Source organism: Propithecus coquereli, unplaced genomic scaffold, assembly GCF_000956105.1.
Source record: "Propithecus coquereli isolate 6110/MARCELLA unplaced genomic scaffold, Pcoq_1.0 Scaffold128, whole genome shotgun sequence".
NCBI lineage: Eukaryota > Metazoa > Chordata > Mammalia > Primates > Indriidae > Propithecus > Propithecus coquereli.
In genome coordinates, this window is record NW_012136969.1 from 2,444,181 (window position 1) to 2,462,488 (window position 18,308).

At 41.4% G+C, this 18,308-nt stretch overlaps 1 protein-coding gene across 2 annotated transcripts in view; it reads left to right on the plus strand.

Annotated features, from left to right (window-relative positions):
• NR4A3 (nuclear receptor subfamily 4, group A, member 3) overlaps window positions 1-17,054 on the plus strand; it is a 37,209-nt gene extending 20,155 nt beyond the window's left edge. For both annotated transcript variants that reach the window (XM_012638282.1, XM_012638283.1), the window contains 3 exons: window positions 2,000-2,199; window positions 4,598-4,776; window positions 16,626-17,054. In XM_012638282.1, coding sequence (XP_012493736.1) covers window positions 2,000-2,199; window positions 4,598-4,776; window positions 16,626-16,873 — 627 coding nt within the window. In that variant the 3' untranslated portion in view covers window positions 16,874-17,054. The remainder of the gene's footprint in view (window positions 1-1,999; window positions 2,200-4,597; window positions 4,777-16,625) is intronic.
• Window positions 17,055-18,308: the final 1,254 nt, after the last annotated feature.

The following is an 18,308-nucleotide window of genomic DNA, read 5'->3' on the forward strand; positions in this document are numbered from 1 at the left end:
TGGTGATAGTTCCAAGTATCCTAACCGTTATCAATATCATCACTGTCATCATTTGCTAAACCTGTTCTATATATCAGGCCCTTCACATGTATGATCAGATTTAATCATCACAACAAAATTTTGAGGAAGGTATTATTATCCCCATTTTACAGAGGAGAAAACTGAGGTTCAGAAAAGTGAAATAACACTACAGGTATTTCACAAATTAAGGGCCAGAACAAAACTGGGATTAAAGTAGTTGGGTTCTTTGTCTGATGTTTAATTACTGCATACTGCTTTTTGGGAAAACACAAAAATAAAAAAAAGACCAAATTAAACAAGTGCCTCATTTCCTCTTACCTAGGTAGCTCTACAATAAACACCTAGATGCTTATTGGCTGTTTCTCCTCCAACCAGGTTAGGGCAGTGTGGCAAACCTAAACACTCCCCTGACTATTCTTTCATTGAAAAAATATTCAACACCTATTTATTGTGGGTCTGTTATGTGCCAGTCACTGTGCTCTTGACAGAAACATAGGGCCAATGAATACATACCTGGAGAGCGCCTATTAGAGGAAAGCAAAATGCTTTTTAAAGATTGCAAAAACCATCCCACAGGCTACCAACTGGTAACATCAGAAATGCTCACAGCCAGGAGGGGTAGGGCTTGAAGTCTCAGGGACAGATTAAGTCCTGGCTGTACCACTGTTGGTTATGTAAATTGGAAAAGTCTCTTGGCTTCTCGGAGCCTCAGTTTTCTCTTTTGTAAAATAAGGAATAAAATCCCTGCTCCATGAGGATCTATTGGGAGAAGAGATGCAAAATCACACACTGTGTTAATGTGAAGGAAATGATGTGCATAGTTACATGACGGTTTCTGCATATCTCTTAAATCTCCGTGTTGTTTGTTGTACCCTGATTATTATCTCGCTGTATCAGTCTTCCTGCCTGAAGCCGAAAAGTTTTTCCTCCAGTGATTAAAAAAAAAACCCTGGTTCTACCAGAATATCCAAAAGCTGGGTAGAGACTTTCTTCCCGCTTGCACCTTCTCCTCTAGGGACTGGATCCATGCTGTCCAATAGACCTTTGTACAGTGACGCAAACGTTCTGCCCCACATTTGGCTATTGAGCACTTGAGATATGGCTAGTGTGACAAAGGAACTGAACTTTTAATTCTATTTAGTTTTCATTAATTTAAGTAACCACAAGCCCTGAGTCTGGTGGCACACGGCTTCCTGGGCTTGCTAAGGATCCCTCCAGTTTCACCACTTCCTGGTTGGTTTTATCTCACAGAAATCCTTCGATAGCAAGAAAAATCATTCTTTCTCCTATTGGTTATTTCTATGATTCCTAAATTTCAGTGTGTGTGAGAATCTCTTGAGGGTCTTAATAAAAGTTTGGCAGGCCTATCCCTAGATATTTTAATTTAGTAGGTCTAGGGTGGGGCCTGAGATGGTCATTTCTAGTGCATTCCTGGGTGTTGCTGATGCTGCTGGTCTGGAGAGACACACTTTGAAAACCACTGGGTTAATTTAGCACCTTGTTGGGAGACAGTTGTGCTACAGTGGAACCAGCAGACCCTGAAAACCCATATGGATACAAACGTTTGGGGCAGTAGTTCTCAATGGGGCCACCCTTTGGAATCACTGAGGAAGCTTTCAAAATTTCTGATGCCGAGGCCCCACCCCAGACCAACTAAATTAGAATCTCTGGCGGTAGGACCTGGACAAGAGTGTTTTTTTAACTCTCCAGATGATTGCAGTGCGCAGTCAAGGCTGAAAACCACTGCACTAATGTGACTTAAGCAAATTTCTTTGCCTATTAAGTGATACAATTATAGCTCTATGTATCACAGGGCCATTGTGAAAATCAGAAGAGATTGTGAATGGGAAAGTGTTTTCTAAACTGTAGGACCTAAAAGTAAGGATTTAGGCATTGACAGGCTTGGAAGAGCCGATATGCAAACGATGATATCCCCACTGAATCGGGATAATGATGCTCTCTCTGGTTTGCATTCTAGTACTGTCCCACTGACCAGGCCACTACAGGCACAGATGCTGAGCATGTGCAACAATTCTACAACCTTCTGACAGATTCCGTTGATGTATCCAGAAGCTGGGCAGAAAAGATTCCAGGATTCACTGATCTCCCCAAAGAAGATCAGGCATTACTTATAGAATCAGCCTTTTTGGAGCTGTTTGTCCTCAGACTTTCCATCAGGTAATTACTATTATTTTTTTCTTCCTCCAGCCTACTCCTTCCTTTGAAGAAGGTTGAAAGCTTCTGTGTTTGTAACTTAATCATCAGCAAAAAGTTTGCTCAAGAAGCAAATATGAAATATGATCAGAAATTTAAAAAACTGAGCAGTGTGTAAGGGAAAGAGCACTGGCCTGGCAGCCAGGACCCCTGGGTTCTAGTCCCAGGTCCAATATGGACTTGCTGGGGGACAGGTCACTTGCCTCACTGCACACTCAATTCCCTCCTTGTGAAATGAGGAGGTCATATTTGGTGATCTCTGAAGCCTCTTGGAGCTCCAATATTCTATAATTTTAGAAAGATTCTCATAGGGTGTAAGGTATTTCCTGGGAGTAAGTATTTCCTTTGGAACAGGGTTTCTGTTTAACAAGTTACTATTTTAGCACACCTGATGGGACTCTACAGAGTTCCCACAGCTTCTTAACCCCCAGTGTTTACTCCAAGAGAACAGCTCCTGGATCCAAAGATTTGGTCCAACCTATCATACTCAGTGATACCAAACATATAAAGAAGTGATTTTTCAAAAAGCTAGAACCTCAGATCTAAGCTCCTGTCATAAATTCCACATGTAGCTTTTAAAGGAAACTTTATTTATCACTATTTTCGTTTTCACACATAGCATGTTTAATTCCATCTTCCTTGCTTCCTTTCAGTTATATATTCTTAGGAGATGGTACTAACATTTCACCAAATATTACAGGAAAACTCATCATCTTTCCCCTCTTTCTCTTCCCCACCACCCCCTCCCCAATTTCATACTGTGTTACCAGAAACTCCTGTTTCAAGTGCAGGTTCTCATGCCTCATTCCCATCTATTTAGGTTTGCTAGACCTTGGGAGAAGTCCAGAAGTGTGCATTGTTCACTCCTGGTTAGGTGATTCTGATGCTGGTGGTCAGGGGTCCATGTTATAAAGATTAAATCATTCTGTCCTGCGTGTACCCTCTGTGGAGGGATCAGTGGGAAAGACAGGGGTGGACTTACAACTAGCGTGCCAGTAATTAGCTCAATTTGTAGCCAATCTGGTGTACACCAGAGAAGAGCCAGCGATATGACTGTCATCTCTTAGGCATGCAGCAAAGGATTAAGTAGACAATATGCTCCACGCAGGCAAGCACATATATGTCCTGTTCACCAAGTTTTCTCCAGTGCCTGGCTCCAAGAATGGCACTTATTTGTTGCTCAGTGAATACTTGCTGAATGAAGGAATGAATAAAGCTGTTTATCCAAGAAGAACAGTTATAGAGATATTGACTTGTGAATACAATAGGCCAAGATAGATAAGTATGTGGCAAAAGATTTGAAAGTTAAAGGAAAGCTAAGATTAAAGTAAGGACCATATGGAATTCAGAACTAGTCACACCTAATAATGTGTTGAATCCTCCTGTGTACTGGGCACCATTCACGGGCTTTCAAATCCTTCATTTAATTCCCTCAATCTTAGGAGGTACAATCTTAGGAGGTAGCAATTAGAATTCCTGTTTTATAGATAAGGAAAAGGAAGTCCAGTGAGATTAAAGGAGTATCCAATGCCACACCACTAATTGGTGATGTCCAACTGGAAGTTCCAGGGTGCCTTTCATGAGTGAATGATGGGATGATGATGTACACAATATAAACTATCAGGGCAGATTTCGAAATAGCCCTCTGCAGCTCCGCTGTGAAACGCAGAGAAGGAGCTGGGTGCAGTGGCTTGTGCCTGTAATTGCAGCTCCTCAGGAGGCTGAGGGAGAAGGATTTCTTGAGCCCAGGAGCTCAAGGCTAGCCTGGGCAACATAGTGAGACCCCATTTCTTAAAAAAAAAATAGTACAAAATAAGGAGTTGTTTTACATTAGGCCACATTTTAGTTTGTGATTGACTTTTGGCACTTGCAGGGACTTTATGTTTTTAGAGTCTGCACAATGGAATTGTAGTGTCTAGGCTCAGGCCTTATCAGTTTTTGACATTTAAGAAAATGAAGGGCAAGTCCTGACTCAGGAGCCCTGAAAAACCATCTCATGTTCATTGCAGAGAGAGGCGGTGCACTGGGTTTCACCTCTGCAGTCAGTGAGTGCCTGCTCCTTCGTGTCCTGTCCCAGGGCGAGCCAGCAGCTGATTCTAGCAATAAAGACAGCAGATGTCACACACCCCCATCTTCCCCTGGGCTGACACTCACCAAGGACATTAGCACAGACAAGTGGTGCTGGTTATTTATCCCCAACAACATAGTCTTTTTCATCGTGGGTGTCTAGGTGTGCTTCACAGCACCATGCTGGGTTCCGATCACTGCCCCATGGCTGTCTGGGCACCTCTGTGTCATGTTGTTATCATGCCGGACAGACTGGACAGACTTGTTTAATGTGTCTCTTGTCCTCTCCCTCCAGGTCAAACACTGCTGAAGATAAATTTGTGTTCTGCAATGGACTTGTCCTGCATCGACTTCAGTGCCTTCGTGGATTTGGGGAGTGGCTCGACTCTATTAAAGACTTTTCCTTAAATTTGCAGAGCCTGAACCTTGATATCCAAGCCTTAGCCTGCCTGTCAGCACTGAGCATGATCACAGGTAAGCACCACCTTGCCAAAACCACATCCTTGGTTCTCTCCTTTCCTTTGTTAAGGGGATGCTGGCCCAATTGCCACTTTTCTGAAATCTTCTAAGTTTAACCTAGTTTAAACAAAGAAACATGCATCTACGACTTGTCATGAACTTCTAGGAAAGAGGATTCCTAGACTATTGGGTTACCATTGTCAACAAACCCAACATATAAAAATCTAACTTTTCACTGGAGCTCTGTTGACAGTTGGACTAGCTGCTTCAGGGTTATTTTACAAAGGATTTCCAAAGATGATTACGTTAACCAGCCCATTCCTGTGGGGGCAGAGGTGACGAGTTGTCCCTTCTCCCCAGTCGTTGGCTAGTGATCCAATAAAAAGAACTACAGACATATAAAATACAACTTGATTTAATAACTTTGATTGGCAAAGGACAGAGAAAATGAGATATTTGTAAAAAGCCAAAATGGCTCAACTCAACAGTTTTTTAAAGTTGAGAACCAGAGCATAAAACATAAAAACGTAATCAATTTCTATATTATGCCTCTCTCCCTCTCTACATCTCCCCTTTTCTATCTTTTGGGAGACAAAAGATCCCAAGGCAGGGCGATGGGAAGGCATGTTGGGCAAGAAAAGGAAAACATCTCCCTGCGGCTCCTGAGGACGGAGCCCAGTTCCCTTTGCCCTTCATACTTTCCGAGTTTCCTGTTAGATCCTATCCTTTCTAGTCAGACCAAAGCTAGGGGAGGCAGTGGTGGGGGTGGAGGCTCCAGAAGAGGCTAGCCAGGCCTGTCCCATTGGTCAGACACAAGCACAGGCTAGGCTGTGGGCTGAGGGCTGAAGTTCACATCTGATAGACTCTTGGCTGATAGTAAGTTTCTAGAGGACTAAATGTGTCCTCTGGTACAGATGCCCCCCTTCTTACTGTTTCATCAGAAGTGTGCATTGGTTTGCCCAAGCATTGTTCACATGCACTTCTTGGGTCATCTCCTATTAACTAAAGTGAGATGTGTCTTTGTAAAGTCAGATGTGTCTTTGTGCCATGAGAGGTTAGACTGGTTCATCATTTGCATGATGACAGTTTGCATGAAGGCAAAGAAAAGGAAGTGGCATAGGTACAGTTAGGAATCAGACCCTAGCTTGTTCCCTCAGCATTCCAATTAGAACCTGACTTCCTCCTGGTCTTTGGTCCTGGATGAGAAACTCACTTCTTTGGATGGGGCTGCCAGGGATTTCCAAGACAGACATTAGCAAAAACCTAGGCAGTTGCAAAGAGTATGGATTCCATTTGGAGGATTTTCAAATGGCATCCTGGAACACCTGAAGCAAATAAGCACATTTAAGGCACAAGCATATGACTCCAGCAGGACTGGAATGAAACTGATTAATGCCTTCCTTTGAACTGAAGCTCTTCAGCTCAATTTCAAAACCATTTAGCTCTTCCTAGGACCGTAAACATTCAAAGCTGGAAAGTATGGAGTTTAGTTCATTTTAAAAAGACAAAAAAACAAAAACTAGGGCCAGCCTTGGCTTTCTGTAAATAAAATCAGTACATTGCCACATCTCTATAGAAATGGGTGTTGAGTCTAGTTTATCAATACATGTTCACTGACCTAGGCACTGTGTGCAATCTCACTGGGTTTTCAGAGATGATAATACACATCCCTAGTGTCAGAGACATGCAGGCTACTGCATGTGATATAAGGTGTTGAGTGCCATTGTGGAGACATGGGAATGGGTTCAAAGTGCCCAGAGACAGCAGATGGGGGTGGTTTCCTCAGAAGAGATCACAGGAGCTGGTCCTTCATAAAAGCAGAGGATGTCTCCAGGCTAAAATGGAAGGGGTGAGAATCCAAGCATAAATAAAAATTTGCCAAAGACTTGCTGGGGAAGGAGGCAGTTTGGCATGACAGAAATAGCATGGACTTTGGAATCCACCCCAGATTCTAATCTTGGGTCCTGTATTTAATAAGTATTGAGAAATGTGTTTCATTTCTCTGAACTTCAGTTTCCCCGTCTGCAAAATGGGGATAATCACATCTATTCCATGGGGTAGCAGTGATGGTTATAGAAAATTAGGTCGGTAATGTAGCCAAACTGGATTCAGGATAGGCACCAAATTCACCTGTATTTCCCCTTGGAGTGATGGTGACAGAGACACCCTCAAACTAGGCATATGCCTGCCCCTTCCCCTGGGGACCCCTGGATAGTCCAAAATCAAACTCAGTGGCATGAGGAAACAGGTGGCGGCTTTAGAAGGCAGTGTGTTTGGTGAATATGTCCTTGGGCACTTGGAAGAGAGGCTCAAAGGAGGACAATGATATTAAAGTAATAAAACCACATTTACTTAGCACTTAAAATGGGACAAGTGCTTCACCAAGGTGGTGTCTTTGGGCCAGCCCCGTGAGGTAGCTCCAGTTCCTGCCCTCATTCCTGCCAGACTGTGCAGAGCAGGTTGTTATAAGCGCTGTGGTTATAAGCCACAACAAAGATAAGCCCTCTTCTCTGGACCTCACAGCACTCTCTTTTGATTTGCTGGTTGGAAAGGGGTTTGAAATGTGTGAAAACAGCAGGAAATGGCAAAAAAGTTGATGCCTGGGAAACATGCGTATTGTCGTGGATATGAATTTTCATTTGAATATGGGCTTTTATGGATCTTGACTTCTGAATAACCTCCATTGATCCTAAAAGGTGATTGCAGAATATCAGCTGGGCTATTTGCATTAGGAAATTCATCCCAGAATTACCTACCACAGAGAAGAACTCAGGAGAGGTAAATGGGATCTTAGAAGTTTAACTGGTCTTGCTCGCAGGAAAAGTGTTAAGAATCTGGACAGTACTGCTGCTTTGCACAAACATAGGTTTTGCTTTTCTTCTTTTTTTCCTAATTCTTTTTTCTTCTTCCTCCTCTTTTCTGTGTGCCCCCTCATGAAAAACTAGGTGATAAAGCGGGGCAGGAAATGGTTTCTTTCAGATCACTCCCCTTTCCTACAGTAAATAGGAAGTTCCCCACAGTAGTGGTTTTCGAATATTTTTAGGTCTCCAGTTTATCCACCCTAACCGTTGGCATTTTGCTGGTACCACATCTCCAAAAAGGCTTTGCTTCTGATGGGATACCAGTGAGCTGATCACAGTTAATTATGTTTAATAAATAAGAAGTCCTTCAAACAGAAAGTTGGCATGAAATTACCACTTTATAAATATCCATTCATTAAGTAATGAGGGCCTACTATGTGCCAGGCACACTGTGACATTCTCTGGGGATTCAGGCATGAATTCTGATGCCAGAAGTATATAGTCTACTAGAAAGTCACATGTCATTATGATATAATGAACTTGATGTATGGTGATTAGTGCGTAGGTCCTTAAAAGGGGACTGATTCAGTGTGAGAGAAGTACAGATTACTGCTCACTTTTTGGGGGTGAAGGAAGGTAGAAGTTGTTGGTCATGAATGACCTCCCAAAGAGGTCACATCTGGACACAGGAAGATATAAAGGACATTCCAGATCAAGCAAACAGAATAGCAAGGGCATGGCAGTGGAACACCTCAGCACATGTGGGGGAAAAACATGTTCAGTGGAGTTGCGTTATTCATGTATTAAATCACATATATAATCTAAGTAGAAGGAAGAGAAAAATGAAGAGTGCAGGCTGTTACACGCAATGACTGTATGTCCTGGAGTGAGCATGGGAGAAAAGATAGGAATCCACTGTGAGTCATGGTTTCTCTGCCTCTGGTGGTGAGTGCTGCAAGCATGTCCTGTGCTTTTGGGAAATTTAAAGGCTTTTCAGGGATAAAACTGATTCTGTATGATATTTACCTTATGGCCTGATAGTATGACTTAACCTCAGAGCAAAGTGCATTTCCCATATAGTAGCAGGGGAAATAAGATTGGAAAGGTAGTTTTGAACCAGATGGCAGAGGGAATCTTGAGTGCCCAGATGCCATTTTGTGAGTCACTACACTAAAAGAACGTTCCCCATGGCTTTCTCTTCCCTACTCAGGTCTTCTTTCAGGTGAGAAAGTGACACCTTTCTCTTCTGCCTGTAGCCTTTTTCCTAGTCTTATTAAAACATGAACTCTAATAAGACTGAGGAGGAAAAAGGAGGTGAGAATCAAGGCCAGAAAGCAGTGAAACAGTGACATGGTGGGACCAGACAAGTGGCTGACCCTGCCATACCTTCCACCACTTGTCTTTCCAGAGCTCCCCTGCTTACTCTGAGTGGTTACCTGGTTACCCTGTTTTTGCATCAAATATAGCCATCAGCTACGCTGCAAGGAAAACTAAGTATAAATCCTGGCAGGGCAAAATAGTTAAAAACAAAAACAGGGGTTCGGGGAGTGTCATAGGATTTGGAGATTGGAGATCTGAGTCCAGGTCTTCGCCCTGCAATCTGTTCAATCTTGGGTAGTTCTTTGCCTTCTCTGAGTCTCATTTTTCTCATTTCTTATTGGGATAGTGATGTCTACTTGCAGGTTTCTTATAAAGATTGAATGAGCTAATGTGTACTCTGCAGAGAAAAAAATGTCAAACATACCTTCATTGTTATTATCCTATTTGTTTTACACACTTCTAGAAAGAGCCAGCTGTTCTAAGAACCCATAAAATTTTTCATGCATCCCTACAGTTGCATATACACATGTATTAAGGAATTTCTTTGTGTCTTTCTTTACCCAGTAGACTGTGAGTTTCTTAAGGATAGGGAGAATCTTATTTATCTTTAGCACTTTAGCATTTGCAAGTGTCTGGCACATGGCAAAGATTCGTTGAATGAATGGGTTAATTGTGACTATCAGAAAGTCTTGCAAATTAGAAAAATCTGAATTAATTATTTGTAGCCTACCACTGTTATTAGAAAATAGTCTGAATTCTTGATAATTGCCTTATTTCAATTCACATTAATTCAGTACATATTTATTGAGCATCTACTATGCGTAAAAGACAACAATCTCTTACCTTCAAAGAGTCTGTGGTTCCATTGGACAGAGAGACAGACACATACTCTAAAAAATCAAATACAGTCAGACTAAAAAGCACTATTACAGTCTCAACACAGACTGCTGACTGGCTTGTGGCTTCCTGACCAGCATAGGTGCAATGTCTCTGGCCCATCAGTAAGGGATGTTATACGTGACATAAGATGACTTCCCAAAAAAAGCAGTGGACTTCAGAGTGGGAAGTCCTGTTTGTTTGTTGGTGTTTGATTTACACACACAGCTCTCTCCAAGAGCCTGCCTCTCCCTCCCCGTTGGCTAGAACTATATTGCTGTCACTGAGTTAGCCTGTGCCCTAGACCTGCTCAAAAAGAGGAGTTGCTTTTCCTTGGTGGGGCTCCTGACGGCTACTGTCATCCTTTTCTTCCTCCCCTGCTCCCTGCCATGAGGAAGAAAATGTGACATTTCTCATGTGAGCCCAAGAGGCAGAACTGGAAACTATATATTGGATGGCAAAATTTAGCTCAGTCTAAGAAAAACTTTCTCATAGACAGAACTATTTGAAATTGGAATAAGCTGCCTTGGGGAATGAGGTTTACAGAAGCTAGATGAACACTAGGCGTAGGCTGGGTCGAGCATCTTATGGGCACTAGAATTGACTAGAGCAGAGTGTCTCCAGCTTTCCTGTGCGTACACATCACTGAGCATCTTGTTAAACTGCAGATTCTGCTCTACATAATTTTTAGGTAGGTCTGGGGCAGAGCCTGAGATTCTTCATTTCTTTTCTTCTTCTTTTTTTTTTTTTTTTTTTTGAGACAGAGTCTCGCTCTGTTGCTCCAGCTGAGTGTAGTGGCATCATCATAGCTCACTGCAACCTCAAAGTCCTGTGCTCAAGCGATCCTCCTGCCTCAGCCTTCCAAGTAGCTGGGACTACAGGCAGACACCACTGCACCCAACTAATTTTTCTATTTGTAGTAGAGACAGAGTCTTGCTCTTGCTCAGGCTGGTCTCGAACTCTTGGATATGCTGCATTTCTTACAGGTTTCCAGGTGATGTTGATGTGGTCCAGGGCCTACACCTTAAGTGGCAAGGAATGAGGGAGCCTATTAGTAATTAGGATTCTCTGAAATGAGTAATAACTACCATTTTTAAATATTTGGTGCCAGGCACTGTGCCAAGGGCTTTACATTGTTATTTTGTTTAATGTTGTTTAATAAGTGAATTTGGAAATACCTGGGATGGATTGCACCAGGTATGGGAAGCAGGGAGACCCCTCAAGAGCTATTAAAACAATCTAGGTAGCAGATACCAAAGATCTGGTCCAGAGGCAGTGGGCATTAAGAGAAGGGGATAGATGTAGGGAACATCACAGAGATAATAACTGAAGTTCTTGCAGCAGATTCAATATGATGGGCCGGGGGAAGGAACTGTTAAAGATGATTATGAAAGTGATGGGGAAGATGGTGATATCATTAACAGACAAACTCCAAGAAGTGCCTGATTTGAGGAGGAAGGTAATAAGTTGAGTTTTAGATATAGAGGATACTTGCAAATTTGTATTAAGTGCTTACTATATGCTAGGCATTGTTCCAGATACTTTACATCATTAACTCATTTAATTCTCATAACAACCTATAAGGCAGATACCATTATTAGCCCTATTTTACAAATATGGAAATAGACCCAAAGTCACCCAGCTAATAAATGGTAGAGCCAGGATTTACAGCCAGGAAATCTGGTTCCAAAGATGTGGTAGGTTTTAGAGTTTATAAAGTTTTTTACTGTTGTTAGGTTCTTAATAACTCCCAACCCATGTATTAATTCTAAGCAACCTATACTTTTAGTATTTATTTAATGGTATCTAACAGGTCCTTGAGCCTCCATTTATGTATTCATTGAACAGATATTTGTTGGGTGACTCCTATGTACTAGGCTTGGTGCTGGAGATACAATGTTGAGCAAATGCAGTCCACACCCCCATGGAGCTTACATTTAATGGAAGAGGCAGGCAATCATCACCTAAATATCTGATTTCGAACTGTTATGTCCTGCGAAGGGACAGAGTAGAGTGCCATAGGAAGAACATGATCTAGACAGGGGCTAAAAGGGGAAGCTTCCTTGAAGAAATATTTGATCTGAGATCTAAGGGATGAGTAGATCTTAACCAGATGAAGATGGAAAAACATGAATACAGACCTAAATAGCACTATTATTTCATTCAATCAATCTCTCCCTTTTCCCTGCCTCCCCTCTGCTCCTCCTCTCCCCTTCCCTCCTCCTCTCCTCCCTTCTCCTCTCTCCTTCCCTTCCTCTCACCTTCCGCAGAGACCTATGGCATGGATAGCTAAAATGCACAGCAATCAGTGTCTTTAGATGTTAATAGCACACACAGGTTAGGAGTATGATCTGTCGTCTGCCGGCTTTGTTCACTGCTCTAACCCTAGTGGCTATAACATTGCTTGCCGTGGAATAGGTACTCAATAAATATTTGTTGAAAGAAGTAATTAATCAATTAGATAATTAGGTACACAGAAGGTAGGAGGGAGTTATAGGGAGGCTAGTTCATCTTAGGATGAGGAGAAACTCTGAAACAATTAGACACATTCAGAGATGGAAGGCAGCCTAGTATAATAGAAATATCTCTGGACTTGGAGTGAAAGAAATTAGCCACCTGCTAATTTTGACTATGGGCAAGTTACTTAACTCTCTGAGCCTTAGCCTTCTTATCTATTAATTAAAGGTAATCATTGTCCTGACTAATTTACAGGGTTGTTGTGAGAGTGAGATAAAATAATCTAAGTAAAAGAGCATAATAGAAAGTGCTACTAAATATGTTTTTATTATTAAGGTAAAGTAGTTAACTCCCAATCCAGCTGGTGCCTGACAGTCTCTTTGTATCACCTTGTTGTGGAGATTTCTTGTCTTAGGTGGGCATTTGAACTAAATGACTCAAATCTCTTCCAATTCATGTATACAATGATTATGACACATAGATCTATTACTTCACCATTTCTGTAAGTTGTACTTAAAAGTTTTGAATATATAATGCCTGAGTTAAAATACTAAAGTATTAGATAAAAATTATGTAGATCAACATGCAAGAAATACCAAGAAGCTTGTTTCATTTAGTGGTGGACAAAGACCTTAAACTAAAATCCTCTGTGTATAATTCTCTAGAAAGGGGGATAATTCAAATGTCTGATTTTCCCCAGAATTTATGAACTCTCTGTATGTCAGCTCCGCAGCCATGTTTACCAAGCTGTAAGAAGAAAGGAGATCCCTTCAACTAAAATGTCAGTGATTGGGTTTTAAGGAATTTCAAATTACTGGGAAGGTCCCAGACACTTAGTGACTCCCTAGTGATTTGAAAATCTTGCTGGCTGCTGGCAGTAGTTTGCATGGAGACTGAATTTTATCTCAGCCCTTTTGAAAAAGTAAAGAAGCTACAAATCCAGTGGCTGTTCAAAACAACAAAGAAGGGTTGAGGTGCCTTTGGCTTCTAACAGGAGTGTCTCTGAATTCCTCAAGGAATTCCAGGCCTAGAGTTGATCCAGCTGGCAGGAGGTATCGATCTCCACTTGAATTCACTGAATAAATAATGGTTGCCATAGTTATTGAGCAGTCGCAACTGGTTGGAGAGCAGGGAAAACTCCACGGCACCTTCTGTGAGTTTGGCCATGAGAAAGTCTGGTTACAAGGTTCCGCAATCAGCCACCTCCCGAAATCCAGCCAACATACTGTTCAGTTTCTTTATCCTAATAATGAATATGGGATCTTGAATATAATGTGAGATATGAGACACTGAAAGGAACGGAAAGCTTAAATCAATGGATTGGTATTTTATTCTGAGAAAAGCATCTCTCCCTAGGTTATGAATCTAACTTGATACATCTCAGTATTAATAGAATTTAGTATTAGCAAGATGATGTTTGGTCATGTTATAGCTAGTAGAGGGCTTCACAAAAGACCAAATCTGTCTTGTACTATTTTAACATTATTATACAAACAGCACTAACCTGGAAATTTTAAGAGAAAGGACAAAAGTTATCCAACAACCCCATAAGTATTTTCCCTTTTTTGGTGTTCTTTCATCCTTCTCTATATGCAGAAATAATTTTTGCATAGATGTAATCACATCTTAGATACGATTTAATATTCTACTCTTTATTTAATGTTGTAAATACTTTCCATGTTGCTTCATAGCCTTCATATTTGTCTTTTTTGATATCTACAGAATCTTCCATTATTTGGATGTACCATCATTTACTTAACAATTGCCCTATTCTTCAACCCTTTACCTTTTTCCAGTTTTTTGTTTGTTTGTTTCATTTGTGGTGGGGAGGGGATTTCTTTTGGTAATATACCAAATGTCTCCATGCATACAGTTTATTCTTCTGTTAAATTTTTCCTTTGGATAAATTCCCGAGAATGGGATTACTTGTCAGAGGCTATGAACGTTTTATAGCTCTTGAAATTTGCTGCCAAATTTGCAGCCTGCTTTTTTGCTTTTGGGGGAAAAATAAAACTTTAGGCGGAACACCAGTGCAGGCAGAATTTCTCTTAAAGTTCACTCTTGGGTGCTTCCTCTGAGACTGAAACACGGGGACAATGTATTTTGTAAAGATAAGCCCTAGGAGACAGGTTTGCACCTGGGCTGATTAGCTAATAGTTTCCTGGGGAAAGCAAAATCATGCACTGCAGAGCCTGGGAATTAGGAGACTTTACTGCCTTTTGTTAGACATTGTAGTTACCAGCCACTTGCCAAGTGTCAGGCATTGTCTTAGGTGCTGACTATACCATGTGTGTAGTACTCTGCAGTCGACAGAACATTTTTCCATAACATCGTCTTAGTTTAGCCTCACAACATCCCAGGCAAGTGGATTTTATTATAATCATACTTTTTCTTTTAATTTATTGTGCAATATTTAAGATACACAGGATGAATAGAACTAAGAAGTGTGTATCTGCCACCCAATAATTCCCATTTTTCTATGAAGACATTGAACCTTACAGAGATTAGGGTACCTGGCTAGGAAGCGATAGAACCAGAACCGGAACTCAGGTCTGTCTGACTCCAAGTCCAGTGCCCTTTTCCCTATAGAATGTTGCACTGAGATGAGATGCCTGCCAGTTACAATCCACTGAGATACTGCTGGCAATGTTCATGGTTGTCCTATAATGTAATTATAACACATCAGAGCTGAATGGGACCTTAGAGGTCATTAAATCCAACTTCCTCCTTTTACAGGGCCCTAGGGAGGGAAGAACTTGCCCAAGTCTTACACAACTAGCCGAACTGAGGACGATATAGATTTCCTGGATCCAGACCTCTTTTATTTGAGACGAGAAAAGAGGAAAATGTCTGGATAATTGCTTCGCTTTTCTGATTGGCTTTTGCTTCAAGCAAATAACTTTTCTAACAAAAATATCTTCAACTAAAAAAAATAAATTTAGTAAAATTTAGAAACAAATGCTTGATTTCCCATTAGAAGGATGTGTTCCATCTCTCAAGGATTATGATTTTACATGTAAATGTACTGAGAGAAAAACGTTGAAATAACTGGGGCCAAGCTCTTCCCTTAGAGAAGAGGCTCTGCTATCTAAATGCCGAGGGAAAGCAAAGTAATTTGTATTGGAGGTTAGACTCCTTTCTCATTACAGGGAGATGCAACATTGCTCTGAACAAGAGGCCAGAATGTGCCTCAGAAGATTGGATTCAAATTCCAGCTTTTTTTTTTTTTTTTTGAGACAGGGTCTTGCTCTCTTGCCCAGGCTAGAGTGCAGTAGTATAATCATAGCTCACTGCAGCCTTGAACTCCTGAGTTTAAGCAATCCTCCTGCCTCAGCCTCTCGAGTAGCTGGGACGAAGGGCACGTGCCACCATGCGTGGTTCATTTTCTTTAAATTTTTTTTGAGACATCTCACTATGTTGCCCAGGCTGGTCTCGAACTCCTGACCTCAAGTGATCCTCCTGCCTTGGCCCCCGAAGTGCTGGGATTACAGGCCTGAGCCACTGCACTGGCCCAAATTCCAGCTTTTAGCAGCTTTGTGACTTTGGGAAAATCATTTACCCTTATACATAAAATAGACCATAATATTTAACATGGGCATCATTTTATATATTGTTTTGTAAAATATAAGCTACCTGTATTCATGTATTGATACCTTATAAAATGCCTGCTCCACATCCTTCTGGGCCTCTTCCCCTTCTCTTTGACTTTGCCATCTCCACAGCAGGAGAACATGTGTATTTCGTACTGAGTGCCAGGTGTAGTCAATAGGTGTTTCAAAGGGGGGAAAAACAAGGAAAAGAAAAGCTGGATTCTCCTCAGTGCTGATTATCATGAAAACACAAGAATGCACTTTATATTGGGTCTTGTTGGGCAGCTTTTGCACTAGCAAATAAAATGTACAGCCTCCCCACCTCCCTTAAGCAAGTCTGTCAAGATGGGAACATTAATTCAGCTGCCTGGACGTGTTTCCATGCCATTCTGAAAAAGAGTTGCCTTCTGATGGGGCAGAGAGCTTAGTAGGATAATGGGTACAAAATAGTAACCACGCTGCCATTCATTCAGTGCAGCTAAGTACCAGGAACTGGGCTTCACCTGTGTTATCCACCTAAGTTGGTCCTCCCAGAAACCCTAAGCTGGGTATGATCATCATCTTCATCTCGTAAGGAAATTGGGGCTCAGAAGTTAAGAGACTTACTCAAGGGCACATAGCAAGTAAGTGGCAGGACTGGGATTCTAACCCTGGTGTTATTTGATACCAACAGCCATGAAATGAACTACCTCTAAGAGGGAGGGCACTTTGATTGTAAAATGCCATCCCAGCTGGCAGAACAGGACATAGACCTCAATTAAGGATTGAAGTGTCTTAAGGTGCGTCTCTCCTAAACTTGCCCTTTTCTATTCATCTGCAGAACGACATGGGTTAAAAGAACCAAAGAGAGTGGAGGAGCTATGCAACAAGATCACAAGCAGCTTAAAAGATCACCAGAATAAGGGACAGGCTTTGGAGCCCACCGAGCCCAAGGTCCTGGGTGCCCTGGTAGAACTGAAGAAGATCTCCACCCTGGGTCTCCAGCGCATCTTCTACCTAAAGCTGGAAGACTTGGTGCCTCCACCTATGATCATTGAAAAGCTCTTCCAAGACACCCTACCCTTCTAACCAGGAGCAGCCTGGGCAGGGAGCCGCCTCATCTGCTAGCACCTGCTTGCTAAGCAGCAAATGGATGGGTCTGGACACCTACCAGTTCCTGTCTTTCCTTAAGGGAAAAAGCAGCTCCTGTAGAAAGCAAAGACTTTTTTTTTCTGGCTCTTTTCCTTACAACCTAAAGCCAGAAAACTTGCAGCGTATTGTGTTGGGGTTGTGTTTTATATTTAGGCTTTGGGGGCTGGGGTGGTAGGGAGGGATAGTTCATGAGCGTTTTCTAATAAATTGCTAACAGAGCACTTTTGGACGATGCTATCCCAGCAGGAAAAAATAAAGGATATAACTGTTTTAAAACTCTTTCTGGGGAATACAATTATAGTTGCTTTGTATTTAAAAACAAGAACAGCCAAGGGTTGTTCGCCAGGGTAGGATGTGTCTTAATATTGATCCCTTTAAAATATGCTTCCTGTATCAAAGGTATATATGTAGTGCAAACAAGGCAGAAATTCCCTTTTCTTAATTTCTTTCTTCCTTTAACAAATGGTGAGAGATGGAGGATTACCTACAAATCAGACACAGCAAAACAATAATGGCCGTTTGCTTCCATATTCAAGTGCAATTTTTAGAAGTGTTGTCTTAGTCATGTTTATTAACTCCTTTATTTTATATGAAAATAAAAAGGAGGCAGTCATGTTAGCAAACGACACATACTAATTTTCCTAGCAGAGGCTTGGTTCACCTGCCCTGTAGAACCCTTCTGAGGTATGGCCCATCCAAGACTTTTAGGCTATTCTTGATGGAACCAGATCACTGCCTTGAATGTCCAGTTGTCCTGAAGGGGGATCAGATTAAAAAATGGATTACATACAACTGTTTGGTTGTATTCTATCAACCCCACCAAGAGTCCCCTAATCTTGCTTCAATTGTAGCAACTGACTGATATATTCATGCAGAAGCCCCAGGAATGTTTGGTAAGTCAGTCAAGTATTTGATTCTGAGCTGAGAACATGCAAATAAGTAGGAATTGGGTCATACAGGGTAAGCACCTGGGACAGTAAGGATTTTTATATATATAATTTAATTTTTGTTATTGATTAAAGAGACAATTCTGGAGAGCAAGCAAGTCCTTTTAAAAAAATAGTATGAATGTGAGTACTAGAAAGGATTAGTGGGCTGCGTTTCAACATTCCGTGTTCGTACTCCCTTTTGTATGTTTATACTGTTAATGCCATATTATTATGAGATAATTTGTTGCATAGTGTGTCCTTATTTGTATAAACATTTGTATGCACGTTATATTGTAATAGCTTTGCCTGTATTTATTGCAAGACCACCAGCTCCTGGAAGCTGAATTACAGAGTAATTAAATGGGGTGTTCACAGTGATTTGGGTACACCACTTAGAAATTAAATAAGCAAATATATATATATATAAATATAGCAGGTTACAT